General features: G+C 36.1%; 2 protein-coding genes and 2 long non-coding RNA genes across 4 annotated transcripts; 1 reads left to right on the top strand and 3 right to left on the bottom strand.

Moving 5' to 3' along the window:
- Nucleotides 1–50: 50 nt before the first annotated feature.
- Nucleotides 51–3,139, bottom strand: LOC104107785 (eukaryotic translation initiation factor 5-like). The gene is made up of 2 exons (XM_009616675.4): nt 2,980–3,139; nt 51–1,998 (listed from the first exon to the last, which is right to left on the bottom strand). The coding sequence occupies exon 2, from the start codon at nt 1,690–1,692 to the stop codon at nt 349–351; it is 1,344 nt and encodes a 447-aa protein (XP_009614970.1). The 5' UTR covers nt 1,693–1,998; nt 2,980–3,139; the 3' UTR covers nt 51–348.
- A 3,093-nt stretch (nt 3,140–6,232) lies between these two features.
- LOC104107787 (uncharacterized) lies at nt 6,233–7,246 on the bottom strand. Its single transcript, XR_011413446.1, has 2 exons — nt 6,709–7,246; nt 6,233–6,603 (listed from the first exon to the last, which is right to left on the bottom strand). It is a non-coding gene; the product is annotated as an uncharacterized lncRNA (long non-coding RNA).
- Nucleotides 7,247–13,358: 6,112 nt separating this feature from the next.
- On the top strand, nt 13,359–14,314 carry LOC104107788 (uncharacterized). Its single transcript, XR_011413809.1, has 2 exons — nt 13,359–13,642; nt 13,920–14,314. It is a non-coding gene; the product is annotated as an uncharacterized lncRNA (long non-coding RNA).
- An 848-nt stretch (nt 14,315–15,162) lies between these two features.
- On the bottom strand, nt 15,163–20,688 carry LOC104104220 (uncharacterized). The gene is made up of 7 exons (XM_070195201.1): nt 20,362–20,688; nt 19,757–19,882; nt 18,828–19,028; nt 17,986–18,082; nt 16,384–16,487; nt 15,894–15,945; nt 15,163–15,535 (listed from the first exon to the last, which is right to left on the bottom strand). Exons 1-7 carry the CDS (start codon nt 20,559–20,561, stop codon nt 15,308–15,310), a joined length of 1,008 nt encoding a protein of 335 aa, XP_070051302.1. The 5' UTR covers nt 20,562–20,688; the 3' UTR covers nt 15,163–15,307.
- Nucleotides 20,689–21,002: the final 314 nt, after the last annotated feature.

Below are 21,002 nucleotides of genomic sequence, written 5' to 3'. Positions count from 1 at the left end.
CCACAAAAATTTGCTTACAATCTCATCACTGAACCATGGGAAAGTTGCTATTTTACGTGAATAAGGCATTTAAACTTAAAAAATAATTCACCCTCGTCAACAAGAACAAGTAGCTAGCATATTCTGCATAGTACACCTTTCCACCTTAAAAACATCTAAAAGAAAACAAATGCATCACACGACAGAAGTACCATGAAATTAGAAACACAGACCCAGGCAAAACCATAAATAAAGACACATGAACTCCAAACGAGTAATAGTGTCTCTGGCAAAGCAGCATACGGATAAAAGATGCCAGAACATAAGCCTGCAGAGAACACAATCTAAACAAGGACGAGAATTGTGATCTCATTCCTCCTCGGACTCCGACTCGGCACTCTGCAGCCAATCAACAAAGGGTTTAACATTCTTCCAGATTTTGGAGTCCTTTTTATCCCCAGCAAGACCCTCTTGAAACCACTGCACTATAAACTCCTCCTCCAATACATCAGCATCATACAAAGCTTTCAAAACTAAAGCTACTTCTTTCACAGCTGCTGCGTTAGATTTCCCACAGAATTCTTCTAGTGCTCGGAGCAAACATAGTTGTGACCCCTCCTGTTGACCAACAGCAGCAAGAAGGAAACCTTTCTTCTTAATAACCTCCTTGGCAAATCCTTTCTCAACACCATCCAAGAGTGCCTCATAGACAGCAGTAACCATGTCCTGAGGAGATCCAGAGAGTGAACCCAAGAAGGATCGAAATTGGCTGGCCGTGACTCCCTTCTTGAGATGCACTTTCACTTCCTCAACAAGCGTCTCAGAGTTTCTCTCTCCATTCTCAGCTTTGGAATCATCCCGAGACACTGAAACAGCCTTGGAACTTTGGTGTGCCTGAGTAGCTGCCTTGGGTTTCTTCTCTGGCTCATTTGTGGATAGCATAACCATTTCAGCTGTCACAGCATTCAACTGTTCCTGTATGCGCTGGTGCGCAGCTGCCATTGATGTATCAGTTTGCCACTGAACATCATCATCTTCTTCATCCTCCTCTTCCACATTCACATGGCTTCTGGGTGGGGAAGCATGATCCTCATCAGAGCCACTGGCTTTCTTTTTGGAGTTAGGTTTTGCATTGGCTTCCTTGGAAGACACCTTTTTCTTTGTTTCTTTCTTCAGCTTCTTCAGCTCTTCATCAGCAACCTCGCCTTCCTTTAATCGCTCCTTTTCAGCTCTTCTCATTGCTTTCTTGTCCTTGGCACCTTTCTTAGACTCAGCTGGGTTCTTAAGAATAAACGTTGTCAGCTTGTCTCTCATGTCTACATCAGAAATAAAACCACATGCAGCACACTTCAGTTGGATCATCTCTTTTTTAGTGATAATGATCTCAGTTTCAGGGTTTCCACACCCATAGCACTGAACAAATTTCTTAATGAAATTCTCAAGAAGACCAGCAAGCTTGGCAGTATCATGAGCTCCATTGACAAGGGAAGTTCCAGTTTTTTCGTCAAACTTTGATTGAGCCCCAAGCTCACAACCAAAAAATTTTGTGGTGTAAGATGCTGGCCTTGCTAGAGCTTTGGCAATGTCGACCATGTTGACCACGTTCGTCTTTATGCCATTTCCACGTCCCTCTATCTTGGTAATCATCCTCGGCATCTTGTACCTGTAAAAGGCATCATCACTGTTGGCAGCTCCAATATTCTGCAAAGCCATTTTGATTCAGTGAAATTTCCTAAACAAAACGTTAGGGGTTTTCAGAGGATCCTTTGGCCCAAAATTTGTTGAAAGAAGGTTGCGTCTGACTGCAACCGCAAAACTCTAAGTGTCCTTCCGGAAATGAGTCGAGATGCATACAGTCAACCCGATCAGATATATGAGTGCTCCTTCTTCTTGAAGTAGGACAATATTCTCCAAGCAATCCAACAGATCCCAAATAAAGGATGGCTTGTTTGGACATAAAAGAAGCTTCAACTTAAGACACTACAACTTGAAACCCCACAAAGATAAGATGCCAGCAACCTTCAGAAAGAAAGCCACATCAAAAAACAAGGGGAAAGTTATAAGAAAAAGCAGTTGTTACTAAATACATGCAATGCCGTAAAAATAAAAAACAAAAAAGGGATAAAAATGATACTTAATTTTAAAGCCAATTCTTTCAGTCATATTGCTGAAGCGGTAAAATTTAAGGAAAATGATATATTCTGGGATTCATGTATATGAATAAATAGGAGGCCATAGGTAATGTTCTCATCATTTCGGCAATTCAACCCCGCTAGAGTATAACATTACTAAGGAAATTTAATATTACATACTGCATATCCGAGCTTCTGAGTTGCAAACTACAGTGCCATTTGCTGGAAGGTGGAAGAGAAACCCATTATTGTAAAAATTTAGAAATCAAAAGATGTATCACACACTAATGGGCAATGGCCGAGTCTTTAATATGGAATCGGTCAGAGTTCTTCAAGCTGAATCAAATCGTATATGCATAACCATAGTTAATATAGCCTACTAATCACCATAACTTAATAAGTTATGATAATCCAATGACCATCTAAAAGAAGCACAAATTGAGCATAGTAAACCTAAAACCATATAACCATCCCAGTGCTATCTAAAATAAGAAGATATTCATAATCCACCTCATATGAAGCCCCAAAAAAAAAAAAAAATAGCATCAATGGTGGTAACAATTAAATTCACTGTGCATTAAAATTGGTACTTTCCTTTGCCTGATTCTACGGATGCTGATTACTCAGCTATACAATAAATTATATGTGGCAGACAACTAACCTATTGGCATTAAACACCGAGAAGTGCAGAACTTACTACTCATAAAACAGGTATAAACACATTGAAAAATCAATTACTACTCAATCAAAAAACTGAAGATAAAACTATGTAATGCATAAAAACACGAAACCGACATTCAATCAACATTTTTTGATGAGCAAAAGGAATATAGAAAAATACAGAGTAAATCGTAATTAGATATCTTACCGATTGAACTACGCAAAAAATAATTGAAGGAGCAGAAAAAGTGGAGCAGTTGGAAAAGGAAGACTAGGGTTAGAATATATGAAGGGGAAGAAGGAGGGTGAAGAAGAAGAGGCGGCGAAGGGATTGGTTATATAGGGTTCGAAGAATTTCAAGTAGTCTGTAATTCCAATTTACTGAATTTTGGTTTTTATTAGCCTTCTAAAAATTCTCATTTGTTCATCTTGACCGTTCATTATGCCTATATGATGAATCAGTTGATATGATTTTGCCACGTTTCACCCTCAAGAAAGAAAATCTGCCTTTTTCCTTTGTTCTACTTCCTTCATCCGTGAACGAGTGGTGTTGGTCGGTTGGTAAGGTACATTATTTAGACATTTCGGTTCGGTATGGTTTTATTTTTCTTCTTTTGGTTTTGATTTATTCGGTTCGGTAATTTCGGTTTATTCAATTTGAATACTAACTAGTGCATAGAGTCATAGACGGTAATATTCTTAATTAAAGTACTCAAAAGTACAAAACTAAAAATATTTGTTGATAAAAGTTTTGTCTAAACCAACATATACCAATCTAGAGAGAGAAAACTTAGAGAAATGTCTTGTTACTTGCTTAGAGTTAATTGATAAATTTAGAAAATAAAGAAAAGTAAAATTTTAGATTTCTTATACTTATGTTATAATTAATAAAATGTGTATTGTGTAATATAATATATATTTCGGTACGATATCGGTATTTCGGTATTTTATTTTAAAATATTAAATACCATAACTAATACCAATTTTTTTAAAAAACTTAAACCAAATACCATGCCGAATACTAAAATATCGAATACCAAATACCAAAATTTTCGGTTTCGGTACGGTAATTCGGTATTTACCAAATTATGCACAACTCTACCCTGAATTATGTAAAAACATTAACTCCATATTAAATTAAGAATTAAAAATTAAACTTCAGATATTGATATTTCAAACTTTTACAATAAAAGTTACTACTTAAAAATTAGAAACTATATAAAATGTTATTATAACTTATTTCCTCCATATCAGAAAAATAGGAATTTCAAGAGTACGATGATCAATATATCTAATATTTAAAATAAGCTTGAATATTATTATATAAATGTTTAATACTTAATGTACATATCAGAATTGAAGTAAAATGTACATATCAGAATTGAAGTAAAATATTTTTAACTTTATAAAATTTGTCAAACAAAAAATTATTGGACACCTCAAACAGTTTAGTGATATCCTTTTGGGCTCAAATAATAGTGATGTCATAAAAAAAGGAACATGTGAAATATCATTATTATGATTTCAAAATCCATGTCACTCGCTTTTTTTGGATGTATTTTTATTTGGTACAATCAATTCAACATCATAACTTTCAAGCATTATAAATTATAATTATTAAAATATTCAAGTTTTTAAAATCTTTGATGAGGTTATTTTTCTCAAACTAGATTTCCATCATATTGATACTTATTTTTACCATTATTATTATTATAATATTTAAATAAAATAAAAAATCTTCGATATATAATGAGGTGAAATGAGTATTTACATTTTTATTTTTATTTTTGAGAAAGAAAAAAAAGAGCATTTTATTATTATACATTCGGCAAAGGGCTAAATATACCTATGAAAAAAGGTTTAAATATACCCTTCGTTATACTTTGGGTCCAAATATACCCTTGTCGTAATACTATTAGTTCAAATATACCCCTTTTATGTTAAGTTTGTCCAAGGTAGACTTCCAATCCTACGTGACATCGATATTTGATGAGGTGGATGCTACATGGCATGCCACATCATCGCCCCTAATCCATATATAAAAGACTAAAATTTGAAATACAATAGTTTTCATGATAGCGGTAATGATGGCAATAGTGGTGGAGGGACAGAAATTTTAGTGGTGGAAAGAAAATAGAAGGGAGGGGTAAAATAGGTTAGGGGCGTTGAGGTGGCATACCATGTGGCATCCACCTCATCAAATATCAGTGCCACATTGGATTGGATATCCACCTTGAACATACTTAACAGAAGAGGAGTATATTTGAACCAATAGTATTACGGCAAAGGTGTATTTAGACCCAAAATATAACAAAAAGTATATTTAAACCTTTTATCATAGTACATGGGTATATTTGACCATTTGTCGTTATACATTAGGTGAAATTTTCGTTTAATTGGGCAATAACAAAGTAAATGGCCTGGTCGGCCCACTTGACTGGAGGTCTCAAAAGTCCAAGTTCAATAGCTTTAATATTTGACGTTGCCCACGAAACCTAGGCCTGCAAATTACAATAGGCTCGCTTATACCCACAAGTTCTAAAAACTAACACAAATACACAATAATACCATTATTAATAATATTAATTATATTATCGCAAACTATAGTCTTGAATATAGATAAATTTGATACAAAATTATCATTTTTATAATGAACTACATGATACACTATCACATGACCGAGAAGATGAAGCAACATTGTTATAAAATAATAAATGGTGGGCTCTTTTATAAAATATAAAAGTTTGGGGCAATTTTTAAAAAATATAATAGTGATATTTTGGCCCAAAACCAGCTATTGAGCTTATTTTGGGATTTGGGATTTGAGATTTTGCCAAAATGTAGGCAAAATCTATGACCAAACATGTGTTTGTCAAATAAAATCCAAATTTATTTTGACAAAATTTATGGTCAAACTGGTCCTCTATGTCTTTCCATTGTTGCTCATTTTGCTTCTGGACCACATTAGATACAGAGTTTTTAATTGGAAAAATTTTGTAGTATAGTCACTCCAAAAAATAATAGCCGATAAAATATATATATTTTTATATATTAATACTCCCTTTGTTTAAGTTTGTTTGAACCTTTTTAGAGTACATTTGTCAAATTGACTAATTTTAGGTGTGGATTCGGACATTGATTCTTTAATTTATAAAATTTACATATTTAAAAACTAGATAAAAATAATTCTATAAGTTAGAATAGTTAACCGTTCGAAAACCGTGTTTGACCCTCCAAAAAGTGAAAAGTTCATTTTTTTTAAATTGAGGGAGTATATAATGTATATATTTTATACATAACCAATGATATTTTTAATATATTTGGCTAGCAAATATAATTATTTTTGTCGATCGGTCAAACGTGTAACTTTCCCATTCTTAAGTACTGCTATAAGATAAAATTGTGATGGATACATCAATAAATGGATTCAAGTGTCCCAGCCAGAGAGGATATAGCAGGGGTAATGGAAAAGTAAACTCTAACTTTACAAGAACGTAATTAACACAAATAAAACGCATCAAAATAATATGTAAAGACTTAAATGAATAAGTAGGGAAGTAAAGATAGATGCAAAAAGTGCAGCCAAATATTGTAAATCCAGCAGTCCAACCAACCATCCAAAAAAGTTGAACACATTGAGATATGTAATCCAATTCCTTGTTGCACTTGATCTTGCCATTATATAAACTTGCAGTAGTAGTAGTAGTAGTAACTGTATAATTCCAACCCTGCTCACATGTCAAACACCTCTCCAGTCTCTCTTTGATCTTCACTTCTTCTATTCTTCCCCTTAAAACTTGTAGATTCGCATCAACAACATGCCTTGATTTTCCTGCAGTAATATCATTTCTCTATTTCAAAATGTATTGATATATTAAAAATAGCAGAATGGCATGTACAAAGAAAAAACTAAGGACAAATTAAACAAAACATATACCTTCATCTTCATAGCCCTGAGCTCTAACTTGGAGTAATTTCTGATGGCTCCTATACTTGCTAGATGACATGATAATTGCTGGAAAATTAACAACTGCAGAAGCCATTTTTGCCTACGTGAATTGCTTAGGAAATTTTTTTTATTAACCAGATTGAAGTCGTGAAACAGTTTACGCGTCGTCGTTGAAATTGTTGAACTGAAGAATAACAAATGAGAAATGCCAGATAAAACATTTGAAGTCGTATATAGTGAAGTTTTCAATTGTGTAATTATTTGAAACGTTTGTGTCACATGTCAGATGTATATAATTGTATCATTTTGTTAACACGCAATTTTCTTCTTCTGTTTTATCCTGGGAATGCAATATAATGTTGTTTTGGGCTTTCCGAGCCAGACAACATAATAATCATCTATACGATTTAGAAATAAAACGTGACAAAAAAAATTGTTAGGTGCAGGGAAATTGAACCTGAATTTGATTAATTAAATCATTCTTGAAAATGAAAAGAAAAGGCTTCGCCTTTAGGAGTTTCTTCTGGTTCTGCAACATTTTAAATAAGTGTTTATCAATTCATTGAACATGGCATGTTTTGTGTCCAATTAACCTTAATTGATTTTTCATATATATGGCTACTTAATTTTGTTGGTTGAATGGAGACAACCGGCTATATATGTTAACGTACAATTTTGGAATTACGTAGCTATCTTCTTAATCATGGAAATAGCATGATTATCAAGACAAAATAAAGATGATTGAAAGACACACATGCCTATTTTTAGGTGTGTTTCACAAATCATAAATTTGTCATTTATGTGAGGACCAAGTTAATTTTGGGGTCAATTAAAAGGGCAGCTCTAGTATTGTTAGAACTGGTCAAATAGCTTATCGTAGCCTATATTCTAAGTACGCGTTTTTCCTCGACTCAAGCTATATTTCCCATGCATAAAAATGTCTTGTTATGTGGAACATCTTTCGTCTTTGGGTTGCATCCCTGATCTCCGTAAACAAATTTGAAGTTTTCTATTTTAGCAATATTCTCAACAAGGAAAGGACATCCGTGCATTTATACAGGATTCGTAGAAATGTCGCACTCTAAAAATGTGATATAGACGATGTATCATTTAGTTTTACCCTATGATTACCAGATGTTTTAACGTAATATTTATAATTCAATTACGCCAATACAATCAAAATCTAACTTGCATGAAATTTAGCCACCGAAGTTACTGTTAATTTCCAGGGAACGCGTCTTTTAATAAGAAAAATCAAGTTTCATGCATCTTACTCATAATTAGTTCCCCCGTTATAACTCTTTTTACTTTAGCCTCACTGCAAATTCCAATTGTATATAATATGTCCTCCCTCATTTAATTCACATACCAGTTACCAACAGCAAAGTCATAATTGTTAAACTAGAGAGCTGGAAATTCTTAGAATTTGTTCACACTCATAGGAAAGCAACAACAACAACATACCCAACATTATCGTAGGGTCTAGGGAGAGTAGTGTGTACGCAGACCTTACCCCTATCTTGTGAGGGTAAAGAGACTGTTTTCAATAGACCCTCGGCTCAGAAAAGTATAGAACCACATTAATGAAAAAATACACAAGAATGGACAATACCAAAAAGTCATATAAAAGCATAATAGAAACAACAAGACAGTAAGGTGGTCAACAATAAAAGAAAACAACGGCTAGTCATAAAAACCCACTACCAATAGAAAGCGAGACCGCATGCCAATACTACTATTATAAACACTCTAGACTACCTACTCTACTACCCTAATCCTCGACCTCCATACTTTCCTATCAAAGGTCATGTCCTCGGTCAGCTGAAGTTGCGTCATGTTTTGCCTAATCACCTCTGTCCACCTCTTCTTTGGCCTATCTCTACCTCTCCGTAGGCCCTCTAATGTCAACCTATCATACCTCCTCACCGAGGCGTCTGTGCTCCTCCTCTTCACATGACCAAACCACCTAAGCCGCTCTTCCCGCATCTTGTCCTCAATAGGGGCCACACCCACCTTGTCGCGAATAATCGCATTTCTGATCCTATCTAACCTGGTATGCCCGCACATCCATTTCAACATCCTCATCTCTGCTACCTTCATCTTTTGAACATGCGCGATCTTGACTGGCCAGCACTCAGCCCCATACAATATCGTAGGTCTGACCACCACTCATTAGAACTTACTCTTAAGTTTCGGTGGCACATTCTTGTCACACAAAACACCGGAACCGAGTCTCCATTTTATCCATCCAGCCCCAATACGATGTGTAACATCTTCATCAATCTCCCCATCCCCCTGAATAATAGACCCAAGGTACTTAAAACTCCCTCTCCTAGGGATGACCTGCGATTTCAGCCACACCTCCCCCTCCCCTCCTTGAGTCTCGCCATTGAACTTACACTCTAAGTATTCTATCTTGGTCATGCTCAACTTGAAACCTTTAGATTCCAAGGTCTGCCTCCATACCTCTAACTGCGCATTCATATCGTCTCGCGTCTTGTCAATCAATACAATATCATCTGCAAATAGCATGCACCATGACATCTCCCCTTGGATGTGGCGCGTCAGTACGTCTATCACCAGAGCAAATAAAAAGGGGATGAGTGCCGACCCCTGATGCAACTCCATCATAACCGAAAAATAGTCTGAGTCCCCATCCACCGTCCTCACTCGGGTCTTTACCCCATCATACATGTCCTTAATCAACCTAACGTAGGCAACAAGTACACCTCTAGCCTCCAAACATCTCCACAAAACCTCTCTCGGAACTTTATCGAACGCCTTTTCTAAGTCGATGAACACCATATGCAAGTCCTTCTTTCTCTCCCTATACTGCTCCATCAATCTCCTAACAAGGTGGATGGATTCTGTAGTCGAACGCCCCAGCATAAACTCAAACTGGTTCTCGAAAATATACACACTCCTCCTCATCCTTAGCTCTACCACTCTCTCCCAAACTTTCATAGTATGGCTAAGTAGTTTTATACCCCGATAGTTATTGCAATTTTGGATATCACCCTTGTTCTTGTATACAGGAACCATTGTGCTCCACCTCCACTTTTCGGGGATCTTTTTCATTCTAAAAATAACATTAAGTAACTTAGTGAGCCACTCCAAGCTTGTCTTGCCCGCACTCTTCCAATACTCCACCGGGATTTCATCCGGCCGGGTCGCTTTGCCCCTGTTCATCGTACGCATAGCCCCCTCAACTTCATCCACTCTAATCCACCTACAATACACAAAGTCACAACGACTCTCAGAGAGTTTCAAATCACCCAGTACAATGCTCATGTCCACCTCCTCATTCAAGAGACTATGGAAGTAGGTTTGTCATCTCTGACGTATAAGCTCCCCATCCAACAAAACTCTACCTTCTTCGTCCTTGATGCACTTCACTTGGTCCAAGTCACGCGTCTTTCTTTCTTGCGCCTTGGCTAACTTGAACAACCTCTTATCCCCACCTCGGCCCTCGAGTTCCTCACACAAACGACTAAAAGTTATAGTTTTGGCTGCCGTAACTGCTAGCTTTGCCTCTTTCTTAGCCAGCTTATAAAGCTCCCTATTCGCCCTCTTCTCCTCCTCGTCTACCCTTTCCACTAGTTTTAGATACGCCGCTTTCTTGATTTTTACTTTTTCTTGCACCTCTCCATTCCACCACCAATCTCATTTGTGACCACCAGAGTAACCCTTTGAGACCCCTAATACCTCTCTCGCGACTTTCCTAATGCACTGCGCAGTCATGGTCTACATAGCGCTTGCGTCCCCACTACTCCTCCATGCCCCCATATTCACCAGCTTGACCCCGTCCTCCTGCCCTTTAGCTTCCGTCAAGGCTCCCCATTTTATCCTATGTTGGCTATACATCGCCCTCTTCCTCCTCCTCTTCGTGATCTCAAGGTCCATGACCAGGAGCCTATGAAGGGTCGAGAGGTTCTCACTCGGGATGACCTTACAATCCGTGCAAAGACCTCTATCGAATTTTCTGCAGAGTAAATAATCAATCTAAGTCTCGGCCACCGAACTCCAGAATGTGACCAAGTGCTCTCTCTTATTTGGGAAACTCGAGTTTGCTATCACCAAATCAAATGCTCTAGCAAAGTCTAGCAGAGACGTTCCTCCTCCGTTTCTATCTCCAAAACCAAAGCAACCATGCACATCATCATACCCCCGACGTCGCTCCAATATAGCCGTTGAAATCTCCTCCTATGAAAAGCTTCTCGGTATGCGGGATACCACGCACCATCTCATCCAAATCCTCCCAGAAACGCCTATTGACTTCCTCATCCAAGCCTGCTTGTGGTGCGTACGCACTGATTATGTTCAAATTAAAACCTCCAACAACTAGCTTAATAATTATTAGACTGTCATTCACCCTCCTAACCTCCACCACTAGTTCACGGAGGTCCTTATCAACTAAGATACCTACCCCGTTCCTAACCCCAGCCTCCCAGAATACCAAAGTTTGAAACTGCCTACATCCCGCGCCTTATCTCCTAACCACCTAGTCTCTTGTACACAAGCTATATTAATCTTGCTTTTCTCGAGAATCTTCGCTAACTCTACAGATTTTCCAGTCAAAGTTCCTATGTTCCAAGACCCCACTCTCAGCTTAGTAGCTCCCTTAGCCCTCTTATCTCCCCCTCCCCCCGCTGACACCCCCGAGGATAAGACCTTATCCTACTATTGTTCACCAAAGCCACTATAATCTAAGAGTCACTACGCAAGCACTATCACAAATGACAAAAATAAAATGAATTACCAAAATATAATCTACCACTAAAGGTCTAAAGGTCACAAAACAGTTGAAGAAATAAAATAAAGGAACTAACGGGAACTACAATCTACAACTAAAGGTTAGAAAAACAGTGAAGAAATGAAACAAAGGAACTAAAGGGACTATAATCTACAACTAAAGGATAGAAAAATAGGTAAAAAAAATACAATACACGAGTTAAAGGGGGTTATAATCTACAACTAAAGTTCACAAAGAAAATGTGCAAAATTAGAATAGGACTACTAGGGGATATTTGAATTAAAGATTCAAAATAAAGTTGTAAACAGGTAGATAACACTATAAACAAGTAGGCAAAGCTATCCCTAATGCAATTAATTTGACAATGCTAGGAAAAATACTACCTAAAGATTCAAAAACAAAATAGGCAGATAAGAAGATACAATTACGCTAAAATATCAAACTATTAAAATATCAAGACAAGAGAGGAACAATATAACCTAGATTGCAGCCCTTGAAATTAACGGAAATCTGGCCGTGATGGATTGCTTTCTGGAAATCTTTTGGGAAACACTCTGAATATGGAAGTAAAACTACCAAAAATAATTGTGTACTCTTTCTTGTTCTGATAATGGAAAATGGAAGAAAGAGATAAATTTGACGGTGTTGGATGGATTTCACACTCATAGGAAAGATCAAAGACAATTCACGTAACAAGTCTGTTGGGCTAAAATCAGTCCAAAGATATTTTTAATATGATGTGATATTGTTTGCTTTGGACCAAGCACACAGGATTTTCCCAAAAGGCCTCATACCATCCGCAAGTCAAGTTTTGAGATTCACTGTGATACCCACATCGTTAGATATTTATGGCAACTGAAGCCTGTAACTAGCTTCTTTTAATTTTGTGCGTGCGTCGTCACCATCTCTCTTCCATCTCCGTACTCGTCCCCCAAACCTAAGCTTTGATATAAGTTGTTGGGCTAAAACCAACTCAAAAATACTTTTAACATGGTGTGATATTGTCCACTTTTGTTATATGCCCACATAATTTTTTCCATAAGGGCTCACATCATTAAGTGATCTTTACACCTTATATGTAGGTTCTCAATTTTTTTAGTTATAAATGTGGGACTTTATTCACATGCTCAACAAAGAGAATTTTATGAAAAATATAGCTGGAGTCGAACAAATAGAGGGTTCCATATTTGACAATTTTTAGCTCTACTTGAGCTGTCCTATATTGACCCCAAAATTAACTTTCATATATAACAAATTTTGTGATGCACTCCTAAAAGTAGGCATTTGTTCCTATCTTCTTTATTAATATTTGGCTTAACTAATTGTCATGCCATATCCCGTGATTAAGAAGATATCTAGGAAGCATTATCCAATTAATTAATTAATTAATTAATTAATTAATGTTAATTGAACAGATAATACGACATGGTTGTTGAACAAAACCTCATTTCTTACCTCTGGTGTTATCCACGCAGTCCCAAAAGTCAGCATGGTTCATGTATTTGCAAAATATATTAACTCAGTTATTGACAGTATTGACTTGGTAAATCCAGAACCAGAAACAAACTTATAACAATAAAATATATGAGTATCAATCCGGATTCAAAGCTCCTTTATTTTCTTATTGCCGGCACACCTAAACAATTTTGTTTGGGTTCAAAACGTTCGACTTTTTTCATACCTTACCACCAAATCCTAATTGATGATTTTTATGTTGTCTAGTGGTGTGTGTATTATTTGACTAGCTAAGCAAAAAACAAACAACATTAGTTAAGAAAAATGAAATAGAAAAATAACAATAATAATAATAATAATAACAATTACATTGCGCGTTGAGGAAGTTATGTCATTGTATATATCTGAGACGTGAAGCAAACAATTAAACATGCGATTACTGCAATCATAATACAGAAGACTTGCCAGCACTACAGTTTCTTATAAACTCAGAAAGCTAAATCTTGTCATGGCTCTTGCATAAGAACTTTATTTAATACGGCCCTTTAATTTGTAGTGTTTTATTATCCGAAAATTTTGATTTCTTATGGTAAAAGCTGATCAAACATATGGCTTCTTCAGTTGTTCTTTGTCCAGCTATCGTCATGTCATATAGCAAGTGCAGGATCCGTCAAAAGCTACCCCAAATCAAAGCTCACAGCTATAGAGATGAAGGTATGTTGTTTTCTTTCTTTCTTTTTCGGCTTACATCTGTTAACTTTTAACAATGTAATATAATTTTTACACTATCAGATCATCTAAAAGATAAAAATAATCATTCATAACAAAATGGAATTAATAACCTGAAAAATGAGACAGTTAACCTAGCACTGTAATAGGTTAAAGTACATTGATAGTGTAAAAAATCATTATACTCTATCTCAATATACATAAATCCTGTTTAGAATAAGAAAATCTTTTGTTGGTCAGTAAGGTTAAGTGAAAATTGCAGGGAAATCAAGGCATGTAGTTGATGCAAATTTACAAGTTTTAAAGGAAAGAATGGAAGAAGTGAAGATGAAAGAGAGATTAGAGAGGTGTTTGGCATGTGAGCAGGGTTGGAATTACACAGCTACTACTAATACTGCAAGTTTATATTTACAGAAGAAACGCAAGAAAGAATTGGATTACATATCTCAATGTGTTGAACTTTTTTGCATGGTTGGTGGAACTATTGGATTTACTATACTTGGCTGTAGTCTTTGCCTTTACCTTACTTCCCTGCTTATTCATTTAAATCTTAGCAACTGAGCATATATATGGAATTGTGCTCAAGTAGCAGTGCTGTGATTCTATTTGTAACTATGTGATTATTTTCATTTTTATGCATATATTCTGTTGGGGTAATTAATTTCCCTATAGCTTGTAATGACAGAGCTTATTTTTTCATTAGCTCTGCTATATCCTTTCCAAGACATTTGAAATCCATTGTTAACTTTTCCTTCTTAGAAAATCAAAAGAATAAAAAGCTTTGGGAATTAATCACTTTGTTGATTCATGTATTCATAGTTGCAAGGATACAATGTTTCATTTTTCAGATAGAAAGCAAAAGAGAACTTTGGAATATCTGGGCAACATATATTGCTGCATAATAAATTTTTAAAAGTAAAAGTAATGAAGAAGCCAGCGTGATTTACAGAAGAAGAGAGAGAGAGCTTTCTCAACCAAAGCAATGTAATTGCTTTTAACGGTTAACAACTTCCTAAGAATCTAAGTGCTCTTGATCGCGGAGGAGATATTGATAAATTTTAAAATAAGTCTTAAAAAAGTGAGAGAGGGAAGTTATGAAGAGGATTAGCGTTTTAATTCAGTTAATGATATTTGAAGACTACAAAATAACATTTGGAATAAAGTGGCAAATTTTTTGGTCAAACCAACTTATGGCTTTATAGGTAATTAAGCAAAAAAAAATATATATATAATATATATATACTTATAAGCCAATATGACCAATATGACCAGCTTATAAGCTTAGCCAAAAACATACTACTATATATGTGTTTTTTTCTTCACTTATCTTTCCAAGCAAAAACCGAAAGTCTTGTTTTAAATTAAAACATCATTAACATTTGGTTTAAATTGTTCTGTTTCATTTTTGTTTTCTTTTTTGCGTGAGTTTATAAAGTCAATTTTATGAATCACAATTACAAGTTTTGTTCATAGAAATATAACTTTAAAGAGGAATACCGAGGTCATCAAACAGCACAAACCAAAACTGTAAAATTAATAAACCGAACCATACCAAATTTATTTCGATATGGTATTGGTATAACATATTTTTAAAACGAAAACCGAAAATACAATCTTTCAAAATAGTACCAAACCGACCAATGACCTCCCCTAGTTCCTTAGGAATGCTACAGTCGCTACACGTGAGCCTACAGATCCTCCAAAAGAGAAGGTAGGATAGGTGCGAACATGATCAAGATAGCGGAATGGAGGAGAATCTACTGAAGCTTCTCGGTCACCAACTGCTCCTGGTTGTTGATAAGCAGCATTCCTTCTTTGATTGAGCGTATCCACTTCTTCTACCAATTCATCTTTTGTACTGTTACATGATGTAATTACCTACAAGAGGTTACCAGTCAGGTAAAAGAGCAGACAAAGATAGATAATTTTGGAAGATCATGATGAATTCCCATTCACAAATAAATAGATAATCTTGTACGCCATTATATTAGAAACAATCAAGTCGCAAACATTCAATTAATACCCAGAAAAGTCGATAAAACTATAGGATGTTAACTTATCAATGTTTCTAATGGGAATGTAAGTCCAACATTAGTGGTCACTACAATGTCCCTGCATCTGTTCTTTTGGATTTTGATGGGGTCCTGGGTTACTATCAAATTATAGTAATTGATTAATTAGAGAAATGATTGCACTGAATAAAACTATAAATAGGACAGAAGTCAGAGGAGCTCACCAATAATCCACCAGGAGCAACAAGCCTTGAAACAGAGTCCCAGTACATAATCCTGAAATGACCATAGAATAACGTCAGATAGAAACGTAGCATTGTTGTATGTATAAGAATCAGGGAACACCTTAACTATATGAAAGGGGACCAAAGGAGACAAATAAATATGCTCATTAAGGAGTTAAAAACTTTTAGAGAGGACATTTATTTATTTAGTGATTTTAGGTCTTGAGCCAAACACGTGAAAATACTTTTGTTGGTGGACGGTAATACATGAATGATGGGTGGCACTAATACTTAAAACTCAGAATCTCTGCCTACTTGGGTACCGTACTAAATTGTGTCATCAATTCAACTCTTGAAGAAGACACTTCTATTTATTTATTTGATTGAGAGTGACTAACAGTCTAGGCCATTAGAGGGAGGTACCCAGAGTAAAGAGCGTTTTAGGACATGAAAGATAAAAACAAGACACATGTAACATACATGATTCTACCTTTTGATAGGACCATCAGGATGCAATCCAATGGCATCTAAGGTCCCCTTATCCATAACTAGCTGAAACCTTTTATCCAATTTTGTCTCAAGAATGTCATCAACCTGTTAGCCAGTAGAAATTTGTTTAACCATGAAAAAGAAGAAGCCAATCTCCAGCAAAGAGAGCACCAGATAAAGAAGCACACATGACAAGAGCACAAAATTAATAAGATCCCGATTGCAATTGTTATGGAAGGTTCTTCCCTACGCAAAAATTCCGCGTTTAAGTTAGCACAATGTTTGTACTCTTGATCACCGAACATGTATAATCAGTGCTATATCTTCCAGTGCAGGAACTTAATAAACGTTTCATTGCGTGCGGACACAGTATTGATGGAAATGTCAGGAGTATGGGGAAACATTCACAAGTAAAGATGATTTAAACTTGCTACTATCTGTATATCTAGCCACCTGAATGTAACCAACAATGAAAAATAATAGAGACCGCTTAACATAAAGAAGATAATAGAAAAGCAGTTATTCACCACAAGATTTTGAATACAACAAAAAGAAGCACTGGTTTTCCTTTTCTTTTTTCGTACTGGATTCAGATGCTGCTGTGTATACATCAGTGTATTGGATAGCGTGCGGCGACAAATAGCGACGAGGACCCGCTTCACTGAGGCGAGAGGCGCGCAGCGAAGCGCTCGCCTTTTTGATGTGAAGCGACAATTTATACAAAAACATAAAATATTATATACATATAACTGAAAACTCAATAACAATAATATATTAATAAATATATCATTCAAAAATTAAAGACTCAATAGATAGTCATAGACTCATAGTAGATTCATAAACTAAGTATATAAGTATAAGACTATAATTCTATAATTGAAAAAACAGAGCAAACAAAAAAAAGGTTGTTGCCTCTGGAAAAACAGCAAAGAAAGAAGAAAGAAAAACAGAGCCAAAAAAAAAAGGCTACTGCCTCTGGAAAACAGCAAAGAAAGAAGAAGAAAAATGAAGAAACTAACAGCAAAGAAAGAAGAAGAAAAACAGAGCAAAAAAAAAAGGCTACTGCCTCTGGAAATCAGCAAAGAAAGAAGAAGAAAAATGAAGAAAGAAAGAAGAAAGAGCTGATTATTGAATGATTGAAGAAAGAAGAAAGAAGAAGAAAAAGAAAAAAGAAGAAGTCGCTGCTGAAATAGAAGAAGAAGAAAGTAGAAGAAAAAAGGATAAGAAGAAGAAAAGAAAAGAAAGTAACATACCTGGTGATGATGGCTGATGATGGAAGAAGAAGAAGAAGATCGCTGAAGGAGAAGAAGAAGGTCGCTGCTCGTCGCTGAAGGAGAAAAGTGAAACCCAAGCCCTAATTTTGTGTTTTAATATTAATGCTGCCTTTTCTTCCGTTTTATTCAAAAAGCGAAGCCTCGCAGCGCCTCTCGCTACACAGGCAGAGGCGCTCGCCTTTTCTTGCTCGCAACGCAACAGACCAAAATAGCGATGATGTCTCACCTCGCGTCGCTACACACTATTAGCGCTGTAGCGCTCGCTATTTACAACACTGGTATACATCACAAATTTGCTTAATTAATAAAAGACAAAGGTAAATTTTTACCAAGAACTTGACATTGGTGAAACCATCACGATCAGCAAGGCTTTGTGCAAGGTCAACTGCTCCTTCACTATAGTCAGTTCCAGTGAGATCAGAGAACCTAATGCCATATGTAATGTGTATTAGTAAGTAATAATCTTCGGATTCTCCCCCTCCGACCCACACACACCGAGAATGTTTAAGACTAAAATTGATTAAAGTACTGCTAAAACAATGATAGGTTCTTAATATAATAAGACCTGGGCACTTCTAATAGAAGCGAAAAGATGTAGGTGTAAATGTGTGATAAGAAAGCCATATAATCTCCTAAACTATATTAACCACAAGAGGTACATAGATGTTGGCCACTAGATCACTTCCATTTTCCCCACCGAGCCACAGGGATGGACATGCTAAATTAACTACTCAATCTGTTATCTAGGTACAACTACCATAGTTATATGCGTAATCTCTCTCTTTCTTTAAGATTTTAAAGTTATACATTTATCTTTTATTTTTCATCTTCCAGAAGTGTTGTTAAAGACTTGCTTAAAGCGCGCTTAAGCCCTGAAGCTTGGTGAATCTTAAGTTGTGCGCTTCACCTAGCTTAATTGGCACTTTAGTGTAAGCGTCAAGTTGCTAAATCATGCACAAACATACAGAAACCTTCATGACAACTGTTTAATACCCTATGAACTAGGTAATTCACAAAAGTTTTCACCGTGACAGTATGGCTCTTTAACAGGTTATAGAGAATATGCATCAAAAGCATCTAGGACAAGAAAGCTCATCTATTGGTTACAAAATGACAAACGAAGCAAATAGCTGGCTATAGATGTATTGCTAGCAAAAAAAATTAAATTTACCCTTGTTTAGCAAGCTCTTGGAGAAGCAGTCCATTGCCAGTACCAATATCAAGCACACTCCAACCAGACAAGTCCTTCTCACGCTGCACAACTGGCTCAGAATTGGCATCAGCTGCGTGATTTGGCAAGTGGCCCTGGCAAATGTCCATGCACAAACCTTTGGTCCAAGAGGCAACAATTTCCATGACATTGCCACCAAACCTATGCAAATACAGCAAAAATATACACATTAAAATATCTCTTTGACCAATATGCAAGCACCACCCTCTCACTTATTTTCCTGGTTATCATTTAGGGGGTTGGAACGTAAAAGCCTAAAAGGAAGAAAGCAAGACCTGAAAAATTAATTATTCTCTATGATTGGAATAAAAATATCATAAAGAGCTAAATCTAGATCTTACTCCAGCCAATCATCAAAGTGCCATGCTGTAGATCTTCTATACATAAAAACTCTAGTTATGAAATACCCGTTCATTCTCTCAGTTACTATGAGTCTCCACTAGTGATCCACACACTGAAACAAATACTGTATGACTTGCTTGGTAGAGAAGTTATAGAGCGCAGAGGGGAAGCATTTCTTAGAATTCTTCAAACTTAAGAACCAAAAGCAACATATTATCTGATAGCTAGGATCAAAAGAAAGATACTGCGACCATAACTTTGCATAGAGTTTTACTATTTTCAAAAACTTGACTGAGTTTTGGTTTACCAAATTCATAAGAACTGTTGAGCTCTAAAGATTGGATCAAGCTGGAGTGGAATAGTTCCAAATGATTCATATAGACAACCCTACTTTATTCTGGATTGATGGATAGTTGATTGATTGATTGATAGATAGTGTCACAATGGAAGGAATGAAGATAACATAATACTTAAATGGATAGATGAAAAAAGGAAAAGATGCAAGCTGTCGTCGTGCTAATCCATACCAAACTTCACCAGCATGGCCATGCTCACGAAAGTTTGCCAATTCATCAGCATAAGCAGAATCCCAATAGCTTTGGAAACCAAGCATTGAGGAAACTGCTTCACCATCCTGCTCATCCTTGTCAGAACTGCTCATATACAAAAATAAAAACAATCAAAGCTTCATAAACCATTGCCGTGTTTGTAATGGATAATCTCTTCTTGCAACTATATACAGAGGCCGAAACATATGAAAAAAATACAGTCTGGCTACTGCTTTACCTTAGAATTCTCTAGCTCAATAATGGATAAAGCAAAACAAATCATAATAGATAAAATTATGCCTTAATTCAAGGTTCAATGTCGTTAGTTCCACCCTAATTTATACTATGACACTTCTTTCAGTTTAGGACATAACCAAATAATTGACACCATTCAACTAACAGTATTAGTTTATACTATAAATTTCATACAACTTTCAATTAGTCAAATTGGTTAAACTATTCGAGATTTTTTTCCTCTGTCAAATTAACCGTTGACCTAATATTTTTCCACTAGATAAATCATAATTTATACCAGTAACAACTTCAACATTACGGGTAAAGTTATAGTCTCTATATATAAGAACCTGTACTCGGCTCGGTAATTGAGAGCTTCAGTAGCATCAGCATGGCGCTGCTCATCATCGAGAGTACTTCCGTACTCGCTCTTTATGGACCAAGAGTCGGCCGCCACGGAGCGGTCGTCGTCGGAAATCAGGTCGGCTGCTGCCGGTGGTCGGAGTTGCGTGACGTCGGAGTCCTCCGGCAACAGTCTCATTCCGGCCATATACGTATGATGAATCGAATTCGAGAAGCAAAACCCTAAAGAGGAGCAAATTAAAGAATTGGCAAAGTGGGGAGAGACAGAGGAGTGTGAAGTACGTTTGAGGAGTTGACAAATATGGAAATGACATCTGATGCAAGCGTGCCACCACGTCGGACGTAGGGATAATTTTGTCTCTTTACGCCAATCGCTTTTCGTTTCATTATTTTTGGTTCATTTTGTTTCTTTACATAGTTTACGTGGAAATATGCTCATTTGATTACACTATTTGTAATAATCAGTTTTTATAAATATAAATTTTTATTCTTGTCCTTGGGTGAAAATTTTCAAGTGAAATATAAGTTATCAGTAAGAGAATTTAATTTCATTTCCATATTTTGTTTTCTTTTCAATTTCAACTTAAATATTGTACAAAAGCTTGCAAATTATCTAATAGTCAACAGG

Source organism: Nicotiana tomentosiformis, chromosome 2 (genome assembly GCF_000390325.3).
Source record: "Nicotiana tomentosiformis chromosome 2, ASM39032v3, whole genome shotgun sequence".
NCBI classification, from domain to species: domain Eukaryota; kingdom Viridiplantae; phylum Streptophyta; class Magnoliopsida; order Solanales; family Solanaceae; genus Nicotiana; species Nicotiana tomentosiformis.
The sequence above is the reverse complement of the archived record's forward strand: the minus strand, read 5'-3'. Positions and strand labels throughout refer to the sequence as shown.

What these genes read in the sequence shown, in the direction of transcription:
- LOC104104220 (XM_070195201.1), bottom strand. Translation starts at nt 20,561, where the DNA reads ATGGCCGGAATGAGACTGTTGCCGGAGGACTCCGACGTCACGCAACTC. An exon ending in TCACCAATGTCAAGTTCTTG is followed by an intron (nt 16,488 to 17,985) that starts GTAAAAATTTAC and finishes ACTGGCTAACAG; the next exon opens with GTTGATGACATTCTTGAGAC. An exon ending in CCTGATGGTCCTATCAAAAG is followed by an intron (nt 15,946 to 16,383) that starts GTAGAATCATGT and finishes TGGTCATTTCAG; the next exon opens with GATTATGTACTGGGACTCTG.
- LOC104107785 (XM_009616675.4), bottom strand. Translation starts at nt 1,692, where the DNA reads ATGGCTTTGCAGAATATTGGAGCTGCCAACAGTGATGATGCCTTTTAC.